The sequence below is a fragment of the Apis cerana genome, linkage group LG16 (assembly GCF_029169275.1).
Source record: "Apis cerana isolate GH-2021 linkage group LG16, AcerK_1.0, whole genome shotgun sequence".
Taxonomy (NCBI): domain Eukaryota; kingdom Metazoa; phylum Arthropoda; class Insecta; order Hymenoptera; family Apidae; genus Apis; species Apis cerana.
In genome coordinates this window covers 5,096,468-5,119,524 of record NC_083867.1, presented here as the reverse complement: position 1 = coordinate 5,119,524, position 23,057 = coordinate 5,096,468, and the positions used below count along the sequence as shown (strand labels likewise).

At 37.7% G+C, this 23,057-nt stretch overlaps 1 protein-coding gene across 50 annotated transcripts in view; it reads right to left on the bottom strand.

Annotated features, from left to right (window-relative positions):
• LOC108000332 (sorbin and SH3 domain-containing protein 1) overlaps positions 1–23,057 on the bottom strand; it is a 109,791-nt gene that overhangs the window by 9,001 nt on the left and 77,733 nt on the right. For 23 of the 50 annotated variants that reach the window (XM_062086657.1, XM_062086606.1, XM_062086609.1 and 20 more), the window contains 6 exons: positions 23,015–23,047; positions 22,107–22,217; positions 19,322–19,377; positions 18,962–19,131; positions 12,937–17,925; positions 12,166–12,225 (listed from right to left, as the gene is read on the bottom strand). In XM_062086657.1, the coding sequence (XP_061942641.1) occupies positions 12,166–12,225; positions 12,937–17,925; positions 18,962–19,131; positions 19,322–19,377; positions 22,107–22,217; positions 23,015–23,047 (5,419 nt within the window). Of the gene's footprint in view, positions 1–12,165; positions 12,226–12,936; positions 17,926–18,961; positions 19,132–19,321; positions 19,378–21,515; positions 22,218–23,014; positions 23,048–23,057 lie in introns of all 50 variants that reach the window. The other 27 variants (XM_062086630.1, XM_062086634.1, XM_062086635.1 and 24 more) reach the window with 10 other exon arrangements.

The following is a 23,057-nucleotide window of genomic DNA, read 5'->3' as shown; positions in this document are numbered from 1 at the left end:
TTAGAAGTTGATTGCAGAAGCGAAAGCGTGAAGTCAATGAGAAAAGAAGGTATTGGATTAAAATTTTATTAATTCAAATTTGCAGAAGTGAAAATCAATGTTTAAAAAAAAAAACTTTTAAAAAGCGTTCGATTTAAAATTTTATTAGGTCGGAGAAAAAAAATAAATGAAAGTTGTAAGAGCGAATTTAAAGAAGAAAAAGTAAGAAAAAGCTAGTAGTTACAAATTACGTGTAAACGATCGATGCGTCTCGGTCTGATGAATCCCTGACCACCTGTAAGATATTTCACCATCGTGGTTACATTTATTTCCTGAACCGTGTTGAAACACGAGCACGGTTTCGATGAATAACTTTTTCTAAATCGCAATTGCATTAAAAAGTAATTCTCCTTTTACGAGAAAATAAGAATAATGATGCATCATATAGCTCGTCAAATATGAAGTTTTATAGGAAGAGAAAATAATGGCGAGACGAATGAAATCATTTAACCTATTTTTACTACGTTGGAAAATTTTCAATTAATCCTTTGAAATCTTTCTCGAAACAAAGAAGAAGACGAAGAAAAAAAGATTTAAAATTTTTACATCCCATGTGTTTAAATGACCGGTCTACAGATTTTTATGCAAAATCAAATTTTTATGAACAGGCGACTATACAAATAGAGCCTAAATAGAAATTTGCCTTGTTCTTCGAATGTAATAACTCTTAATAAACTTTGGATATTTCGCGTCTTTCGTTCACTATAATTTTTTTCTTGTACGTTAAAAATTTTGCATAAAACGCATAAAAATATCCACAATTCCCACTCTACGCATCCAATTGTACATACGAGCCACATAAAATAATAAAATCTAACTCGACTAATTATCATAAGACGTTCTGCTTATACATTTACATTTTTATTAAATTAAGAACTTTATTCCGTTTATTTACATCTCTCTCTATATATATATATTTCTTTCGTGGCCAAACAAGAAAGATACGAGATCAAAAGATGAAAATAGGAAATAGACGCGCATAACGGCACATATGGGATACCATTTACAACGGGAAGAGGATTATTTCGATAAAATCATGCGCATGTTTACTGACTGTACGGGATCGGGCCGTAAACCGAGGGAAGCGTGCTTCCGTTTCCAGCCTGTCCACCGTTCATCGAATTCGCGTGATCGGACAAAGGGGGCCTCCTCCTCCTCTCGTGGAACGTCTCTCGTCTCCCAGCGTCCATCATCGAGTTCTTGCAATTGTTCACCAACTGAGGCGACTGCAACTCGTCCATCGTGCTCAAATACGCGGTCAAAAATCTGTTCCAACTTTCCTCCTCCTCCTCCTTCTCCCCCATCGAATTACCCGCCACGACTCGCGCACAAACGTCACGTTTATCCAAATTCGAACTCGCCTCTCGATCTTCTCCCCTATCTTTTCGAACGCTTTCCCCGACCTGTGGCGCCCTTTCCACCGGATCTCCATCCAAAGATCCACGATCCCTCGAGCGACTCGCCAACGAGGAATCGTACTTTCGATCGTTTTTCTCGACAACTGCCGTTTCCACGCTTCCAGCCTCCCTCGAATTCGAACATCCTTCGATCGATCCCTCTCGATTCTCGTCCGAGGAGCACTCGTCCCGAACGACGATCGGCCGACCCTCCAACGGGCAGTTGTAATTTCGAATCAGGGACACTTGGACGGTGTTGGAACGAGAGTGCTCCCTCTCCAACTCCTCCTCGAACCTCTCGTTCACCCTGGACAGATCCAATGGTGGCGGAGGCTTGCTCACCTTTAACCTCCTAAGAGTGAAGCTGTTCAGATCTGCGCACGAGTTGGACAGATCTGTCTGCCTGTCTAACTCGATATCCTCGGCGAACAGGGAATTTTTACCGTTCTTGCACGCGTGCAAGTTTGGCAAAGACTTGCAAAGATTCTGCAACTGGTCAGACGGCAGTTTCGCATTGTTTTCATTCTCGATCTCCGAGACAGGCTTCGATTCCTCGCCTCTCAACGAGCTTCTTCTTCGAGATGAATCGTTGGAATCCTCCTCCTCCTCGCCGTTGACCCTCCTCGAATTCGTCCACCCGTTCCCCGCCGCCACGTTCACCAGCAATTTCCCATTCTTGCTCGTGGCAAGAATTCCTCCACCCTCGACCCGAGTCACGTTCATCGAACCATCATCGTCGTCGTCGTCGTAATCGTCGCTCGCCCTCCTCCTCGCCTCGTGAGAAAATCGCTCGCCCTCGATCGTCACGTTCGACCGACACCTGGATCTCCTGTCGCCGCTGCTCACGGACGACCGATTGCTCTGGCTGGCGATCGTCTCGGTGCTTCCGTACCCGCTCCTCGCCCCCCCAAAGTAGCCGCCCACCACCGCCTCGCCCATGAAGAACTTCCTCCTCAGGTATCTGTTCCTCTCGAAGATCTCGTGCAGCCTCTCCCTGGTCCCGCTGCCCGGCTCCCCGTTCTCGCCATCCCTCTTTTTCTTTTTGCAGACCTCGCTCGCTGCGGAGTCGGGCCTCGAGGAGGGGCGGCTTTTATCGGCCGGGAATTCGCCGAAATACGCCCTCTCGAACTCGGTCTTCGGCCTCCAACTCCACCGACACGGCTCCTCGGGATAAGGTCGGGGGTCGGGCTCTATCCAGACGGACGTCGCCCTCTGCATCTGGGGCGTGGACAGTCTGTGGTAGTTGAAGCAGGGGGGTTGGCGCGCGTGGGGGTGGCGGCGGTTGTTGGAGCGGCACAGCCTCTCGAGATGGTCGATCTCGGCCGCTAGCCTCGTCCACTCGTCGCCGCTTCCTCTGTGCACGAAGTCGTGGACGAAGGTCGACTTCGATCCTTCGTCTTTCGGGGGCTCGCCCGATATACGCATGGCTCGTCGATGTTAGGGCACTGTTTTCGAAGCAATTAACTCGAGTCTCGAGGTAAGATTCTTTTTGTATCGAAGAGAATGAATCGAGGGTGAATCGAGGAGTTTGATTTATCGAGATTCTAGAGGGAATGAAAAAGAGAGGAGATAAGATGTATCTCGATTTTTATCTCGATTAGAAAGGAGATACAAATTTTTTTCAATTCATTTCGATGCGTATGACAAGTTTATACTGTAAATAATCCATGTTTGATAAAATCCGTGAAATAAATATAGGCAAGTGGAATTAATTTTTATATTTTTGCGTCGCGATTTTCGTAGATGGAATTATTAAGAGAGAAGTGAAGAAATTGGAGCGATTGGAAATTTCGTTGTCGGGGGGGGAGAGTTGATCGATTGCAAATTATCGGGGGAAGGAGAAATTATATAATTGGGTTTCTTTCCATCACACGGAAGAGATATTACGATGTTATTGATTCTCTTATTTACAATTGGTTGTTTTAATTAAAACTCGTTTCGTTCGTGCGCATGCGCGTAAGATCGATAAATTTATTCCACGAGTTCAGATTTCCTATTTTTCACGAGTCAGTGTTGGAAGAATTAAGAAAGAAGAAAGAGTGGAAAAGAAAAATTAAATAAATACTCCATCATCGACACCAGTAATAGCATAATTATGATATTTTATTAAAAAAAGAACCTAGTAACTTTTTGTTATTCTCTTAATCGTCCGCTCGGTCGATAATTGTATTTTTGGAAATTGAAATTTGGAAATGCGATAAAAAAAAAGTGAAAGTCGAACGGAAAAGAAAAATTAAATAAATACTCGATCATCGACACCAATAATAGCATAATTATGATATTTTACTAAAAAAAGAACTTGGCAATTTTTTGTTATTCTCTTAATCGTCCGCTCGGTCGATAATTGTATTCTTGGAAATTGAAATTTGGGAACGCGATAAAAAAAAATAAATCCTAGATTTTCCAAATATTTGAATAAAACTAATCGTGGAACGGCGAGTATTTTGTTTGAGAAGCCAAATTTAACCTCGTAAAAATGTTTAAAAATAGGTGGTCTCGATGCACGTGATGTTTTTCAATGCAGTATGATATCATCGACGTTTAACATTTCTAAAGAACATCCAACGACTCAATTTTTCAAAATTAAATCTTTGTATTTCCGATACGACGCAAAAATATCTGTTTATTATTTGGAAATAAAAAAAAAAAGGAAATATTAATTTTTCTTAGGGAGAAAAATTTTGTCACGAACGAATCACAATTACCGGTATTTATTTCCAAGATAAATGAAGTATAGGTTGATCGAAACTTTCCTATTTTTCTTCCTCGTTCATTCGATTAATCGACAAGTTGAAAAACATTGGTATCTTATCAGAGACAGTCGTGTAATTTTATGATCCTTTTTATAATCATATACACACAGATATCAGAAATAGTGTTTCACAAAGTGTTTCATTCGATCGATTTTCTCCCATCGGAAAAGATATTTTCGTACGCGTCGATGTTATTACGTTATTAAAGAGGAAAGATATCGATCAAAAGTGATTAAAAGAAAGAAAAAAAACAGTTATACATTTTTTTTTCTCAACGAGAAGAACGAGGAACTCGAGTGGCGGCACGCATGGGCGCTCACCCTGAAACGGTTCAAGTTTGAAAGAAAACGAATTCAAAGTTAATAATACACTCTATTCGTGAGTATTTCAACGATGAGAGGTTGAAAAATATCGAAAAAGAAGAAGAAGAAGAAGAAGAAAATGCAAAGGATAAATTTAATAGTTGTACTAATATTATATGTATTGGTAATATACACATTGCATTCATTGCTGACCAAATTATTTTCCATCAACTTTCATAATTCGTAAAAATTGGATAACTATTGCTCGATTAAAAAGAAGAGGATTCCCAAGATGTGTAAGATTTTTCGAATATTTCCATCTATCTTAATTGTAAAAATATCGAATAAAATTGCATAAGAGAAACGAGTCTCGCCTATTTTTTTTCTCTTATCCACTAAATCTACTAAATCTATCTACTTAAAAAATTAAATAACGAATGACAATTCTCTTGTTCCTGGATCTCTTCCGATTTTTCTTCTCTTTAAATTGGGAAAAATAATCAAGCGATCCCCCTTTATTTAATTAACTTTCATGAATAACAAAAGAAGATTTCATCCAAGCGCTTAGGAGAAACTTTATAGCCTTTCGATCGACTTTACAATTAAATTGCGTGATGATGATCAACGGCGATGACGAGGAATGGAAAGTCTGTTGTTTTGGTTGGGAAATCGGCGGTGGCCAGTCCCTGGAAAAAACTTTTCTACTTTTCTACATCGATATCGGAAGGATTTTTAATTAATATCCTTAATTGCACAATAATGGAAGGACACGCCCCGTTGCGCTCGCGATAAATATGACACAATTGATCGCACCTTGGTGCCCTCCCCCCTCTTAACAAAAAGGAAACGTGAAACGGACTCGTGCAGGAATCGAGATTTCTAGAAACACAGTTAAAAAAGAGAGAAAGAAAAGAAAAGGTTGCGAGATATCGATATTTGTCGATCGTCGCGAGAAAAATTTATACAAATTTTATTTAAATAAATGAAAAATTCGACCAACGATAAAATTGTATACGTCGAATGTATTTTTATTAGCGTGATTATTACAAGAAAGTAGGCATTTTTTTACGGCGAATCGTCTCGTAATACTTTCTCTCTACCTCACAATTTTTATTGTTCTTCCGTGTGAGGATCCTAAGTAAAAACGTACGATGTAAAATTGAATCTAAATAATTTCTAAAACGGAGAAAGGATCGACAAAATCGAAGATATTTTAATATTAGAAAAAGATTGAAAGGTTCTTTTCAACTTTCATCTGAAAATGCGAAAGAAAATTATCGAGTACGGCATGATCGATTAATACGATTATTTCGAGTTTTAGAAGAATGAGAAACTTTGAGGAAGAATTGAAGAAAAACTCCACGTATGAAATTTTTACGAAGACGAGATAGATTCGAATATGTATAGAGGGAGAAAAAAAAAAAAGAAAGAAAAAGACTTCACCCTCGTTCACACTCTATTTGGATTACTCGTACTCAATGAGGTGCACGGTTAGTTCGTTCACTTGCGGGATCTTTCTTTGGGAAATATGTTACTTGCACGCTCATAACCGGTATTCTATTCAAATGAGCAACAACCCTGCCGCACGTCGTCGAATCGTTTGTTCGAGAGGCGCTTCATTTTTATCGGGAAACGATTTCACCGTGAATTATACGCCGTTCCAACGAACCGTCCCTTTTTGTCGCTTTTCTCTGCGGGAATTTGCGTGCGACGCTATTGTCGATGCGTATTACAATTGTGATTAGCAGCGGAGGAATTTTTATTAAACCTTTCCTCGTTACAATTGTGAGATATTGCGGCACAAAGTGCTCGAAATATGATGAAATTTAGACCCACGATGAAAGATACGATAAGGATTTCTTTTATCAGTTTTACAAATTTTTTTTTTGATAACACAGGTGATAAAACTATTCAATTAGATTTTGAAATCGTTGTTTTGCGCTTCGAGATAAAAATTTGTAAAATTATTTTTAAACTTCTATGATATTAAGAGTAAGTTAATTTTATATTCTGCTTCGTCTCGCATAATCAATCTCAAAAAACAATATTTTTATTATCAATGTCTTAAAAATTTATAAATTTGAATTTGAATAATTTTTAAAAAGTTGAATGAAAAAAAATCATTCCTTTGGAACGTACGTGTTATCTCATGGATGTAGGTGTAAGAGATAATAAAATTGAACGTAATTTTGTCACGTGATTGCTATTAAATTTGCCTGTATAAACTTGTCATACGAAGCGAGAAGTTGCACTACATCGCACGAATTCGCAATTAAGATTCAAGGCATGGACTGATTAAACTCTCGAGACATTGTTCCTCGATGACCTTGCACATGTTTTTTTTTAACACTCGTGTCATCTTTCGACTCACCGTGTTCTAAACGAATTTCGTATTCCTATTTATAATCCGACACCACGTCTAATTTCACTTTTTCGTATTGCGTAATCAAAAGATATGAAAAAATTTTCAGAAATCACATTTTACACTTTCCACACGACATTTACACTTTCACTTCACCTATCTCTGCATTTTAACTGTCGATCGTATCTTCTTTTAATTCTTCGTAAATATTAGAAAAATTATTAACTTCGATATGAACAATATTTTCGTTGAAATTAAACGTTCAAAAAATGTTCAATATTTACGATATTTTTCGAAAGAAAATATTACTTCGATATTCGCGATATATTTCGAACTAACTCGTCGAAAGAAATACACTTAACTTTAACACTCGCGATATTTTTTTAAATTTAATTTTTAAAACACGTAACTTCAACATTCGCGATATTCTTCAAAATATTTATCAAAGATTCCACCAGAATGACAAAATAAATTTTTCGAAAATTTAATCAAAGTCGATTTTAATCTTCACAAACTTCTCTACACAGACGAACGCCACGACGAAAAACAACACAATGAACGGAAGAAACGTGACAAGATATGTACATAATCGTTCCAATAAATTATCCGCATGTCGCGCAATTCTTTTCGACTACGAGGAGGCCTCTGCCTTGAAACGAGCGCGGCGATCGTCTGTCGGTAATGCGAATTCGCCGCTGCTTTTCGCGCTCCTTTCCCCTTCTACGTTTCCTTCTGTCATTCGTATTTTTGCCACCAAACACTCGAATTCTCCGCGAAGGTCAGACGTGCGTGCATGACCAACGCAATATACGTCTTTCAGTGATGCTCTCATGAGAATTTCCTCGACTGTCGTTTCTTTTTACATTGGAATATACTTTCTATCTTCTTTTTTCCGTAATTATATAAATGAATAGTCGATTGTCGTGGAAATTTAATGAATTACATGGGATGATTAAAAATTTCATTGAAACGTTTTCGTTTTTCTTACACGAATGAATTTGAAAAATGAATACTGTGATGTTGAATGATGAAAAGAAATTTGACAATCCTCCTCTTTTATCATCCTGTACACGAAATATCTATCGATAACTACTGAACGAAATTATATCGAAAGAAAAAGTGTTATATATGTTGATAATAAAAGGAAAATATTTTGAAGATCGTTTTTATATTTTGAAGCGTCGAAACAGATAAAAATAAAAATTTTTCGTTAAATTTGGAAATTGCGTGCACGAAACTTGACTTTTGCCGATATTATTTTCTTTCTACAACATATGATACCATGGAATAAGGTAGCAATTATCGCATCTAACGTCGAAACTACACTATACTATCTCATAACTCGCAACAATTTTGCAACTAATTGCATGTTTAATACGAGCAGAGCACGGAAATATCCTTTCATGCTCATCCAACGTCCATTTACAATTTTAATACATCTGATGCGTATACACACATAAACACACACACACACATTCGTGCATCTCTTTCACTGACGATTGTTAATGTAATATTTTATGAATACGAGATTTGCGACAATTTTCAATTTATACGTAGATTACATGCATCGTAAAATTTCACAAATTTCGAGATCTATCCGTCTATCGATTTTTCACGTTTGCATACGATCCTAGTAACCTCTGACACTTGGGTCTTTATGCAAATTTCTACCTTGGAATCCTAAAAGTCATATCGCTATTTTACCTCTATCAAAATATTACATTGCATTCTAATATACTCACATTTTAATAATTTAAACTTTTCATCTTTGAATCTCTAAAAAAAGGAATTCAAATCAATTTTGAAAGAAAAGAATTTTTGTTATTTTTTTATATAATAGAAATATTTCACGTGTAAATATTCTATTATATAATATTATCGCCAATAATCTATCGCACTGCGCAAATATTTCCTTGTTCCATTATGTGTTCAATTGCACTTAAGTTTTAAGATTAAAGAGATAAAGAAACTGTTTACTGAAAAAAAAAAGCCAAGTTGCAATAAACGAAAAGCATCGAATTTATAAAAATTTATAAAAATGTCGCAGAGGAGTGGTTTGATGACATAAAAATGCTCGTCAGAGATTAGATAAATCTTTACACTCTGTACACAATCGATATCGGTGTTATACAGTAATTTAATTTTCATGGAAAAAGAAAATGATTTCAATGAAGAGCAAACTTAAAATATGCGTGGTTGACACATCGTCAAGTCGATGAATGTGTGAATGAATGGACACGAATGTGTATAGTTTCTTGCAAAAAAAAATCTATGATAATTAAAAATTTTTAATATCGATGTGTTTAGTACAGCTGCATGAAATATTTTGGTTAAAAATAAATGTATTCTATAAAATTTTTTATTAAATATTTTAAGAATCTAAAATGAAGAAATAATTATATTGCAATTGTATTAAAATTATCGTATTAACGTGGTATAAAAATTATCGATTTATTTTTTTACGATAAATATATTTAACTTTCAATTTTGTAATTCTCTGTATATAATATCACGCGATATTCAAAATTCTATTTTTATTTTGAAAACAATTTATCTTTTTCAATGTATAAAGAGAAAATGTCAGATACAAAATTTATTTGTTCAGCTCTATTTTTGGTCTCCAATAATTGATAATTTGTAAAACGATTATTTTTTTCTGTGACAAATATTTTTCTTTTTTTTTTTTTTTTGTAAATAGATTTGTATTTTATCTATATTAAAATTGTCGCTGTTTGATTATACATATGGCAACTTGAACAATTTCCCGACTTCAAAGTGGCAATTGTTCTCTATCAGTGAATACACAATTCTATCAGTTTCTTTGTTCGTGGAAAGCAATTTGATTAGCCTACGTACTCGTGAAATAACATTTTAGATACGAGGAATTTTAAATAATCCTCGACATATGTTAACAAAGATAATTTTATTAAATTTTACGAAAATAATGAAGCATAGGAATTCGTTTTATAGTATATGAAAATTATTTGAAAAAATATATTGTACGCTTTGTATATGTAACGTGTAATATTCGTAAAATATTTTTATCTCAATATTATTTTAATATTCTAGATATATTTATCTTTATATATGTATTTTTATTTTAATATCAAATTTCATTATCAAACTTTCACCCCAACTATTCGAAGTTCACGAACGATTTCAATAATTTATTAATATCAATGATTTATACATATTGTCGATGATAATTTTATCGACGATTAAAAAATAATATTTATTTCAATCTCGAACTTTTGAATTTTTAATATCGATAATTCATTATAATTACATAATTAAAATTTTATTCTTTATATTTTCGCTCAATATTTATCGAGTTAATAATTTTATATATTAACTTCGATTTATCACATTTCCAAATAGAGGAAATTCGTTATTACACTTTCCACAACTTGAACATATCGATAACTCATCGAAACTTTTTCAACTCGCCGTTAATCAAACGTCTATTACAACTTTCGATGTATTATTATTTCTCGCAACTGCAGGTGACAAACTTGGCAATTCATCGGTCACTTAATCGAGCGCAATAAGGTTTGCATTCGTATAGTTGGAAAACGAGGAGCATACCAATCGGTTAACTGAATGATAAAACGCTACCGTTATTTTGTACTCAATTGCCCTCTTTTCACTGTATTCCATTAATTCCCATGTTAATTTATGTAGTGAAACATAATAGACGATATATTTAAAAATCTTATTAATTCATTTTGTAATATTTTAAACACATTTAAAATTTTAATATCACATAATTAAATCACAAAAATTACTCATGCTTCAATCAGACCTGGGCGTATTAGAAATTATATATTTTTTAAAATTATTTGAGAAATAATTTATCTCATGTTTCACGAAATAAATTATTCGATATTTAAAAATAATTTAAAAATAACTAGTTTCTTAATATATCAGAAGCATTAAATGTTTACGTTATTATAACTTCTTTATTAGACACTTACACACTTCTTATGATTATTGTTTAATATTTTGAAATGTTATTTCAGAAATGAATTTTCCATTAAGAAATAAACGTTATTTCTTCAATAATCAATTCTTTGATTTGTTACTTTTCCTAATATTCGTTTTACATTCATCACATTTCTTCAATTGACAAAATAAACAACATAACCTCAATTGAAATACAATTATTCATCGAAATGAATAGATTTATTTTAAAAATTATTGTTTTGAAATTATTATTTAAAACAAATTTCGCCCAGATCTGTATTTAATTATTTATCGATTATAATCCTTAATTATAGAATAAATAAACATGCAAAGAGATACCTTTACTTTATCACTTGCTCTTTCGTAAATCCATTCAAAGCTTCACATATATTTATTATACCAAACATTTAAATAAACTGATTTAATTAATATTTACTCGCGCAATAAATTTATTTCGACGATAATTTAAATGCAAAATCGAATCTTTACGATAAATCTCGTTACCTCACTTGCACAGGTTACACCTTCAAACTATGAACGATCATGCACGTATATGTAACAATGCTTGCACGCCACCTAACCTCATCTGCGATTTTTTCTCGTAATCGAATCTTGCTCGATCCGTTGCGAAACAATCGTACACTTCCTCTAATGTAAACGATTGCTTTTCATGTCATGCACAACGAGCAAATTTCATGCTCTGTTTCGTTGAAGCAGCGGTATACCGCGAAAAAATATTCAAATAGCTGAAATATAGAAGGAAAGAGGGAAAACGAAAATTGCTTAAAAATTAGGATTGATTCTTTTTTCGAAAATTTAGAAATTGTTAATGCAGTGTTTTCCAAACGTTTGGAAACGTGATATTAAAATAAATTTGTAATATTAATTTTTTATGTAAATCCTTAAAAATAAAATATTAAATGTGTATTATGTACCAACCAATAAAAAATAAATTTATACATAATTACAAAAGGAATTGCACTTTTCTAAAACAAATATTTAATTTTTTAAACAAATTTTTTTAAAAATATTTTGTGATACTGGAATAAAAATATCAAAATATTTGTCGACCATAAGAGTGTCGATATATTTATCGATCATGTTTAAAGAATCGATTTTAAATCGACGATGCGATTTTTCTATAACTTTATAAATAATTGCACATAAAAATTACTATATACGATTTTTCTAACCTCTTTGAGGATCATGACTTATTATTAGAAAACATTGCATTAGATAAATAATTTATTAAATGGGAACAAAAAAAAATATGAAAATGAAAGAGAAATGAAGAATCGAAAAGTAAATGGATTAAAAAGAAAAAGAACATGATTAGCATGTGGCATTACCTTGGCAGTCGTCTCTGTAGTGCTGAGATTTTGGCGGCGGCGGGGGTGCGTTCGAGTATTCTATGGACGAGCCAAAAAAAAAAGGAAAAATAATAAATTAGCCGCACTACGATTATCATGAAACGATAACTTCGCAATATGGTTTCACTGTGAACATTAAACGCTCTTTCTTGGGTTAATGGGATTCTTTTGCTTCGGCGATCAATCGATATTGGTGCATCGCAACCAGTTACTTTTCCAGCGATGCGATTAAGAGGAAACGGTCGACAATGGGATTGTATTTTGAAAATCATTCGAGTACAATGCGTAGACAAGACAAGGATAGAGATTTTTCGATTCTCTTCGATGGAATTTGTTGATTTTTCTTTAACTGCAACGATGTAGGTTTATTGAATAAATTAACAATAGATTAAAAAAATACGAAAAAAAGAAAAATTTTTTAAAATTTTAAAAATATCTCTGCTAAATGTTTCTCTGCTCGATTATTCGATAGACAACGAAATGAATAATTCTCATTGTTCATTACAACAATAAAATAATAATGTAAATATATTCTTTCATTTGTAATATGCGTTTGTGATATTTTGTTGCTGAATTTCACAATTTTCCTCTACGATTTTTCTCTATCGAAAAATTTTAAATAAAATTTAAAAAAAATTTAGAAATTTCTAACTCATTCTAATTTCAATTAACCGATTAATCGGTAACAATAATATAATTAAAAATTCAAAAAATAGGATGGATTTTAACTTATGTTATGAAAATTCAGACCTTCGAAAGTGACGGTAGGTCGAGCCGTGTAGATAGGAATCGGCGACCACCAACACGTGGCTTTTCGTCGAACATTTGGCGAGGATAGCGGAGGAGGTGGTTGATATCTAAATTTCGGTCTATGCTTATCAGGATCAAACGTTTGATCACCATCAGATTGTTTCAAAATCGACGACGGTCCCTTCGACGAGACACCTCGCACTTTTCCAATTAATTTACCTCCTTCCTTGCTCTGCGTTTTCGTGGATCCAGAGTTAACCTCGCTTTTCGAGGCGGAACACGGTCTACCAGCGAGATCTGGTGGCGAAGACAATGAACGCATGTTATCCCTTCTACTAGGGTACCTGTGCGCCACCCAACGGCCAGCCAAATAAGGTGCAATGTCTCTCAGTTCGTGCATGTCTGGCGACGAAGTAAACATCTCACCCAGAATCGAAGTTTTTTGCGTAGCAAATTTTTCAAATTTCTTCCTCATCCGACCAACTGATTTCTTCGCTTCCAGTTCCTTAGTCTCTGCCTTTCTGGCCACGGAATTCGTAATAGTGGACGTGACAGCCGACGAATCCTTCAATTCCGCCGTTTTGCTGATGACGTCGATGTGAGGCATGGATAGATCTTCCTTTCTCAACGGCACACGCGGAATCGGCGGTGATTCTCCTCTACGACGCGCTCTTCCTCTTCGCGGCTCGTACTTCCGCCTCAACCAAGCCACATCTGCGAACTCGTGAGGTTTTAATTTGCCCTCGTCCACCTTTCTCAGAAGACACCTGGCCAGTTCGGGATCGCTTTGAAATTTTTTAGGCGCTGGAAGCACTCTGACTCTACCGGCGCGAAGATCTTCAGCGCTTTCGAATTTGGCTCTGAGCCGTCTCACCGTGCCATTTTTCACTAGTTTCAAATAGGCACGCCAATATTTGTCCGGATCTGGTGAAGAGGTACGCAGCCAAATGCTCTCTAGACTGCACGATGAATTCGATCGAGTGGTTGCGCGACACGGACTGACGCTGCGAGGCCTATCGTGTTCACGGTCGCGTGAACAGAAGTGCGGTTGTGTATCGGTGTCCATTTCCCGAGCAGGACTGCTTCCTTTTCGCTCGTCAGACGTGACTCTCGGCGAGATCGAGCGTGTCCTGCACCCCGACAACGCATATTTACCGGCCTCTGACTCGCCAAATAATTCTCTCAAATCGGCAAAGCTTTGAGAAGAGGATAATCTCCCTGGTTTCCGTTTCGTCTGTTCCTTTTTATTTATTTTTACACGATCCGATTGGGTATCCGCGCTCTTGTCCACGTTCTCGAAGAACTCTATCTTCGCTGGAACATCTCGAGATTCTATATTTCGTTGAATGACAGTCCTCACAGACGTTTCGGAACTTTCCGTCGTGCTGTTTCCTTCGCTCCCTGAATTAGGGGTTATAATTTTTGTCTGATTAGGCGTGTCGGGTATCGCGATTGCCAGTAGAGGTGGTTTCTTCGACCATTCCTCTAAAACGTTCTCTACTCTGCGTCTGTCTGATGGAGTTTTGTTGTTCGGTGTCAGAACTAGCAGAAAATCGTTCTTCTCTTTTACTCTCGACGAATCTTCCGCGTTCTGTGGTTCTAAAGAATAACAGCTCCTAGGTGACGTGCTAGTTACACTGGGTGCGGTCGAAGAACGTGTTATTTTTGGTATTTTTCTAACAGCAAGCGCAGCAGCTATACTACCTCGAGTTTCGCGAGGAGCTGTCAATGGCATTGACAGTCTTCTCTGCGAGATTTTGTCCAGAACTTCTTTACCGATCGTCACGGAGAGCCTCTTCTTCTCTAATTCGCTCATAGATGGCGATACACTGATTACACTTTTGTCAGATTTCGGTATTTCTATACTCTTACCTCGGCTAATAGAGCCACTTCTCTTTAAGGATTCTGCACGATCTGTAAACGATTTCTGATCATTATTCGGAGAAGCATCAGACGTGATCATCGAGTGGCATCGCACGTGAAGGCCCTTAGCGTCGTCTTTATCGATCGAGTCGATTTGAGGTGGAACGATAATTTCGTACTTCGATAGAGAATCTTGTTTATCGATTACTTCTTTCTTTTCCAATCTATGCTCGCCTATTTCGGAGGACGTCGACGGTGCAGATCTCTGTAAATTATCGCTGCCATAAATTTCGTTTAATTGTTTCTTTAAGGTGGCTACTTGCTCGATGGATAAACTGCTCCAGAACTTTTTACTTCCTCCAAGGCTTCTTTGCAATGATGGGTGATCCAAATGATCCAAAGATTTCTCGTTTTTAGATCCATTTGCTTTCTCTTGCATTGTGCTAGCCACGTTTATCACAGACGTGCCACGCCAAAGGGGTTTATACGTGTCCTTCCTCCACGACATTTCTCTTCTTTTGGAAGAATCCAATTCGCTTCCTTCGGATTGCAGTTTCTTGAAATGTTGGATAATATTCTCCACCGATCGTTCCTTGCATCTCAAGCTACAATCACCGTGCCACTTGAACTTGCCAATATCCTTGGTGCTGAACAAAAAATTTTTGTCTTTCTGAACCGCCTTTAACTTTCCATACAAAGCACTAAATTCAACCTCGGCTCTTTCCTGCGATCTCACCTTCCTCCATCTATCGTAATCAATTATTTCTTCGTTTTTCATTCTTGGCCTCAAATCGGTTGAAGAAAACGTTCTCTCTAATTCACCTAACCTCTCTAGACTCGAATAGAAGTCGTGCAATTCCTTGTATCTTTCCGATCTTCTCCTATCGTGCAACATGCCCACTACATACCGATGATATTCCTCACGATCGATCGGCGAGGCGCAAAGCGAACTCGAGCTTCTAGTCAGGGACAAATTGGATCCAAATTTTGGTTTCTCCTCTGCTTCGCCAGCGCTCCTGGCTCTAACTTTCTTCGCGACAATCGCACTTGGACCATCTGACCTCTCCTGTTTCAAGCTACGTATACGTCTACAGGCTGGTGATCTAATCGAAGACGGGGAGGAAGCGCGCGAAGACGAATGCTTCGAGTCGGAACACTCGGACAAGGTCTTCAAAGGTGGCTCGCTCAAACTCCTCTCCTTCAAACGCTCTTTCACAGAGTCTGGACTTTTGTTGCGCAACGTGGTCGACGATCCAAAGTCCTCGATGCCTAAAAGACTGTCGAACTTGCTCACCTTCTGAAACATGCTTCTGCCAGGCCAACTGACCCCGTACGGGCTCGAACTTCTCGAAGAAACACTCTCCTTCTCCCAGTTTTTGAACTTGGAGTTAGATACCGGTCGCTTGTGGGCCAAGTATATGCTAAGAGACTTCAAAGATGGCTCCGACTTGCTACCTTCTCTGCTGTTTTCCTGATACATTCTGGCTCGTTCGCTGACGATCGATCTCCTCGAAGGGAGAGCATTTTCACTGGAAACGGTGGAAGAGATGGATCTTAAAAAGAGATTTTGGAAAAATGTGTCGGAACGCGTGGCTTCGCCGTGCTTCTTTATCTCCTCTACGCTCAACGAAGATCGTTGCTCCTGTTTAGATTTGTATACCTTCCTGATATTAGGCTCTTCGTTCTCTATGTTATCGTTATCCCTCAGTTTCTTCATCCTCGCAGCATCGCCATTTTCCACTTTTCTCGATTTCTTCTTCGTTTCTATCTTCCTCTTGTCAGGATTAATCTGAATAGTTTCCAGCTTTCTAACGGGAGATCTCACGATAGTGTGAGGTCTCTGCCCCTTCTTTTTACTCGATTCGCCGATCGCCTCCGAGGAAGATGTAAACTCTCTGCTGGAACCCATCTTGTCAGGCCGTCCGATTATCGTCCTTACAGGCTTCTTGGTATCCGTTAACACCGTTTTGCGTACGACCGATGGCGAAGACGTAGCCGAAGATGATTTCAAAGAAGAGGTGGACTTTGCGGCCGAAATCGAGTCCAAAGGCTTTCTTAAAATCTCCTGTCCCTTGGACGAAACCGTTACGACCACTTTCAAAGACTTGTCCTGGGGTGGCCTCTGTCCGCCACTGCTCGAACTAGACGAGTACAACATGGTCGAGCTTTTGACAAGCGTTCCAGACGGCAGCACTGTCGTGCGAACATCCCTGCCACCTTTCTCCCTACACTTTTGCAAACGTTTCCTATTCTCCATCGAAGAGAGATCGACCGACGATCTGGCTAATCTTCTCGACGACTCTTCCTGCTCCTTCCGCGTCAACCGCCTTCTGTTCGCGTTAGTTTTCCTCAAAGAAACTGTATTACCGACCCCGTTCGATTGCAACTTTTCTTTCGTCGATTTTGTCGCAGAGGGCGACACATACTTGGAGGCCATCTTCAAAATGGAGGACGATTTATCGCGTTTCGGCTCGGATTTGACGGGATATTCGCCAAGCCTCCACAACGAGGAACTGTTCCCATAAATTCTGCCCCCGTTGGATGTCGAGAAACTTTTCTCCCCAGCTGGTAAAGTTTGCGACGGGCGCGAGTCCTCCGTCTTCTTCTTACACGACGGTGTCGAAACTTTCGAACGAGGGGGGGGGATCGTCGAGCCGTTAGACGACGTTCGAAACGAACAAGGACGCACGATCTCGCGACTTTTCTTCCCGCATCTGTCCAAATTTCCATTGAGTCGTTCTCCGGGCGTGCCAACGTTGGAGCGTGCCTCTTCGTTGAAACACTGTTTGTGCCTCGATTTAAAGGGCTGCACAGTTTGACGTCTCGCGTTTCCATATAGTTTGAGAGTCTTGCTGTTCCTAGAAGACTGCCTTCTTGGCGGGGACGGTGGCCTAGATACCGTCGTCTCACGTGGATCGTCGAGAGCAATGTCTCTTAGAGACCTGCCCCCCGAAACAATTGTCGATCGAACGTCCATTTTCTTGGCTGTCGCGTTTCGAATTTCGATTAACGGGGTCTCGTGTCGCGACGAAACGGCGGCACACTTGGTCGAGGAGCCGTTTTTCCGGTGTACACGGATCCGTGTCAATGTGGGCGAGATAGGAAAATACTCGAGGCCAGTTTCGTCTGTGGATAAAATGTTTCGATTGGTGTTCTTTGTTCGTCTCTTTGCGTGCCGTTCCCTGGAACCCTCTCACCACAACAAGAAGATATATTCGAAGAAAGTGGAGCAGTTTTCTTTCAAGCTGGTGATGTTGTTTTATTGAGTTTTGTTTTTTTTTTTTTTTTTTTCATTATTATTTTGTTTGCTTCATTTCAATCCAGCGCAGAGCAGTGAACATCGAAAGAGAGTCTTCTTGGATTGCGTGTGGTATATACTTGTGCATCGTATTACGGGGTAAGGGAATTAAATCGCACACCAATATCGATAGATACCGAGGCGAGGCGGTGCGGTGAATAACTTAAAGAGCTACGAAGGATAATCGTGAGAGAGAAAAAGAGAGAGAGAAAGAGAAAAAATAAGGTGTACAAGCTGCAGTTGGACATCTTGGCTGGTAGATATAGCTGGTATTATAATGTGCTTCGTACTTTTTACTCGAGTTGCATTATTCGAGCGAGATGGAGAATGTAAATTATCGAGAGTTGAATTTTATTTAATCTGATAATTTTGAAACGAAATTACACGAATATATATTCGATAATTGTTACGAATTATATTGTGTTAGGGGAAAGATATTCGATATACATAATATAATTTTGAAACAAACAAAAGTTTACTCGAAAGAAATTTCAAATGCCAAACGATGTCGTGATCTCGATGCTGTTAAAAAACAAACGTCGCAGACGGTTCGTAAAAATTAAAAATCTCATGCCTCCAAGCTTTAAAATAAAAAACGAAAATTCACAAAAACATGCAGATATTTAATGTATAAAAAAAGAAAACACAAACAATATTAGTAATTAGTAAATTAATTTTATCAATGTGATACGTAAAAAAAAAAACAAAATTTAGGCGCAATCGATCGATCCTGTGCACGCATGCCTGTTCAAAAATCAAAATTCAAACAACGAACGATCGAGAAAATTAAAATTAAAAAAAAGAAAAGAAAAAGTGTTCACAAAGACGTAAGAATAATTTTCGTACAATTTAAATCTCACTCACCCTTCGGTCGTTCTGGGGCTGGTTTACGAAGGCCATGAAGTGGCACGTCGCCACCACTTTGGACCGTTTTGTAGGCCAATCTTTGCTCGAGTTCACTCAACGGACCGATGTCCTCCTTGCGACGAAACACCAGCGTCGAGTCACTCTCGTATCCCGATTCTTTGAGAGCGCTGTGAACAATTTGAATACGATTCAAATAATGACTCGTAATTTATTTTTATTCGTTAACAAACAAATCTCTCTTGCTCTTGATATTTTCGTAAACGAATTTATCAAAAAATCGATCGAAAAATTATTGAAATTACTATTAATAAAGATGTAAAGAATATGTATATATTATATACATATATTTCAACTTACTGTGACATATACGGTTTCAATCTTTGCGGGGGACGATTTTTGTGCTGGTCGAACGGCTGAAAAACAAAGAGAGAAAAAAAAATATCGAACTCGTTAAAAGAACAGATAACAATAATAATAATAATAATAACAAAAAAAGCTCGGTGTATGCAATTTTTAACATATACGTACATCATGCTGTCCGTTTTCATCGATTTTGTTCGCGACACCTTTAAAAATCGGATGGATGAAAACGACAATTCGATCGGCACAAATCTTATCTTTCACGCGTTTTACGCGCAAGATGCCGCAACGAATACGAGAACATCGATCATTGACATTTGCTCAATCCAACATTCATGCAAAACATTCGGCTAATGCTAAGCGTAAATTAATACAATGAAGGGTTTGAACGAGCATGAAGATGAAATGTCATTGGTGTGATAAAATATATATTCGAAATAGGATTTTTTTTTTTTAAATAAATTACAGCGACAACAGTGATGCCAATGGGAAAAGAAAATGATGAACGGGGAGGGAGGGAGAGAGAGAGAGAGAGACTGACTTTCTGTGTATGAGTTAGGAATATGAAAATTTATTATAAAAGATTATAAAGGATATGAAAATTTAGAGAATACGCAAAAAAAGAAGGTTAGAAAACTATCGAGAAAGAAAGAAATTAATAGAATATGAGAAATTGGGAAGAGAAGAATCGAAAAGAGGAGTTGAAGAATGAATACAAAAGTTTGCAAGAAAAGCGAGAAAGAAAAGATATATAAAGAAATCGAAAGATAATTAGAAAATTAGCAAAAATTTGAAAAAGAAACGATTATAGGAATTTTTTTTTAGGAAAAAAATAGGAACGAAGCCAAACAAATTGAAAATATAATTACGTTAGATGGATTAATTGAAAACAAATTAATTTATCCGCATTCACCATTTTAATTTAAATTCTCCTGGTTAGAGTAAACTGCATTTTATAGTAATTTCGAGAAAAATATGCTCGATCGTATCGATCTTTATACTTTCTTTTGGTACAAACACATTTAAGGGGCCGTATTTCCATTCGAAACAATTACTACATTCACATTTTTCTAAAAATATATTAATATATTAGGAATAAGGAATAAAATGAAGATCGGAAGTGAAACGAGGAGACAAGAGGACAACGTACACAGACACTTACATAGACAAGCAGATACATACAGTGAGAAAGACATGATACGAGGAGAACAACGAAAAGGAAATCAAAGGAAAGAAAGAGAGAGAACGTGAAAGAGAAGAAAATACTCAAGCCGCTATCCGAATAAAGGTATACAATCGTTGGAAAGAATTAACAATAACAGAAATTTTATCCTGCTTATCCTTACTTTTTTTACTATCATAAAAGTACTTTTCATATACAAATCTTTTAGGACCACCAATTATAAAATCTTTAATTCAACTCTTCGAATTCCTATTAATCCTTTGTGCTCCAGGCTTTTTTCGTTCATCTGAATCAACAATTCCACACGATTTCCCACACGGTGAATTTCTTAGCTAACTTAAAATGATTCCACACACGAATAAACGTATAAAATTTTTATATTTTAATATTTTATATATCTTTATATAGAAAGAATATAGAAATATATAGAAAATTTGTTGAATATTAAAGTTTCGTTGTTTTGTATATTTCATCTTCTTACACATCTCTATTTTCATCGCTATTTTCTTTCTCTCCATCGTCAATTTCTTAACGACAGAAACGAATAGAAATAATTTCGTTCAATAACGAAAAATCAAACTCATCTTCACTCCAACTAATCTCATTTTACCATATTCCATACGAAACTCGAAAACTTTGAGACAAATCTACTATCACTGACCATCAAATGTCTCGCACTAAAATATAGTTCGACCCACGATCCTACGCTTTATACGTAAAGAGGTTAGGAATCTATTCGTGAAGCGATATTTTACAAGAATCAAACACAAATAACTATCGTTGCCGTTCGAAATCGTCGCATCAAACCGACTAGGGGCCGAGAGTCACCATTCGAGCGCAAAGGATTAATATCCTCCAACGATTATCGTACCCAATTCGACGCGAAACGAAAGAAAGAAAGAGACGCGGGTATAAACGAGGAAATCGATCGGTGAACCGATCGAAAGGAACGATAATGTGCGATCGTGCATCTCTACATCGGTCGGTTCTGATCGGTTCGCCTCTAACCCGTGGTTGAACGTTGTGAAGAGAGGGCGTCGTCGTCGACGACGACGACGGTGACGATAGCATAACGTGATTCGTGCTCGAGATGGAAGAAGACGTGGAAGAAGAAGAGGTAGGCGAGACGCGTTGGTGATGGTGATGATGGTGGTGGTGGTGGTGGTGTTGGTAGTAGTGATGGTGGCGCTGGTGGCGATGACGATCCGCGTCCGTGGTGATGGTGGTTGCCTTTGGCAGCAGCGTCGATCCAACCGCGTTGGCCGACGATTTATTGTCGGCGATCGGGGAGGCGGATCGGCGCAAGCAACGATCCGGCAGCACGAAGCTCTTCGATCTTCCTTCCAGCATGCCAACAGCATTCTGCCAACCACGGTCGGCGAGAGCAGCTCGTTCAACGGGTCGAGCCGCCACCGTCCAACGATCTTTCTCCACGCTATCTTTCTCCCTGTAGCCGCGAGGCGGCAGGTCGAGCGCGCTCGCGCTCGACCATTGCCCCGTCGATCTCGCGCGACACCTTTCGTCGTCCACCGCGTTCTCTCGACCGTTCTTAGGGACGAGCTCGACGGTTCTCGAGCTGCTCACCGCAGGTATCCTTACATTGCGACCGGTCTCCGGTCGGTAGGAGAGGCTGAGAGCGCGGTGGCTCAGCTGCGCGTCGCCAAGATCCTCCATCTCTGTACCCTGAGGATGTCCATTGTCGTTCAACCACTGTCGCGTTTTTATTTTTTTTTGGTTTTTTTTTTTGGTTATGTACGAGACTCGTGGGTTTTCGTTGTTGGTTCGTCGTTGATTGGTTGGTTGGTTCGTCGGTGCGGCATCGAACGAGGAGGGAAGACGAGAAGACGCAAGAAGTGATGGTGGTCCAAGGGGATGGTGGTCCAAGGGGATGGTGGTCCAAGGTGCACACGAGCACGGGATACGATAGGCAAACACCAAAGACACGCACACACACATGGACATCGATCAAGATACTTGTGTATTTGTAGGGAGAATTTTTTCTTTTTCTTTTTTTTTTTGTTTTTCAATGGGAAGGAGGGGGATGATATTTAATTGGTATTTTTTTTATTTCCATGCGTGATATTTTTTTTTCTAAGTGCAGTTAAGAGGATTTTTTTTAATTAAAAGCTAATTTGATAGATCACTCAGATCCGAAATAGCGATAGTGGAGAAATATATAGATGATATTTTTGATTCTTAGATTATATTATTAATTGTATTTTATTTTAATTATTATTGCGTGTAAATGTAAAAAAAATTGTGTAAAATTGTTAATTTTTGTTTCTAAATAAAGTTCTGCGTTACATTGCTTACTCAATGCTTACTCAATTGTTAAAATTTACAACGAAAGCTGAAATTATATTGTTAAAGAATTAATAACAATTTGAAGTTTAATCTTGAATATCAATCCTTCAATTGTGCGAGGAGAGTGAGGGTGAACGTGAAGGGGGAAAAATGGGGCTGGATCTTATTCGACTAAGATTAAATAAAAAAAAAAAATGGCGTACCCCGTCAAATATGTCCATGACCTCGTCCCACCACTAGAAAAAT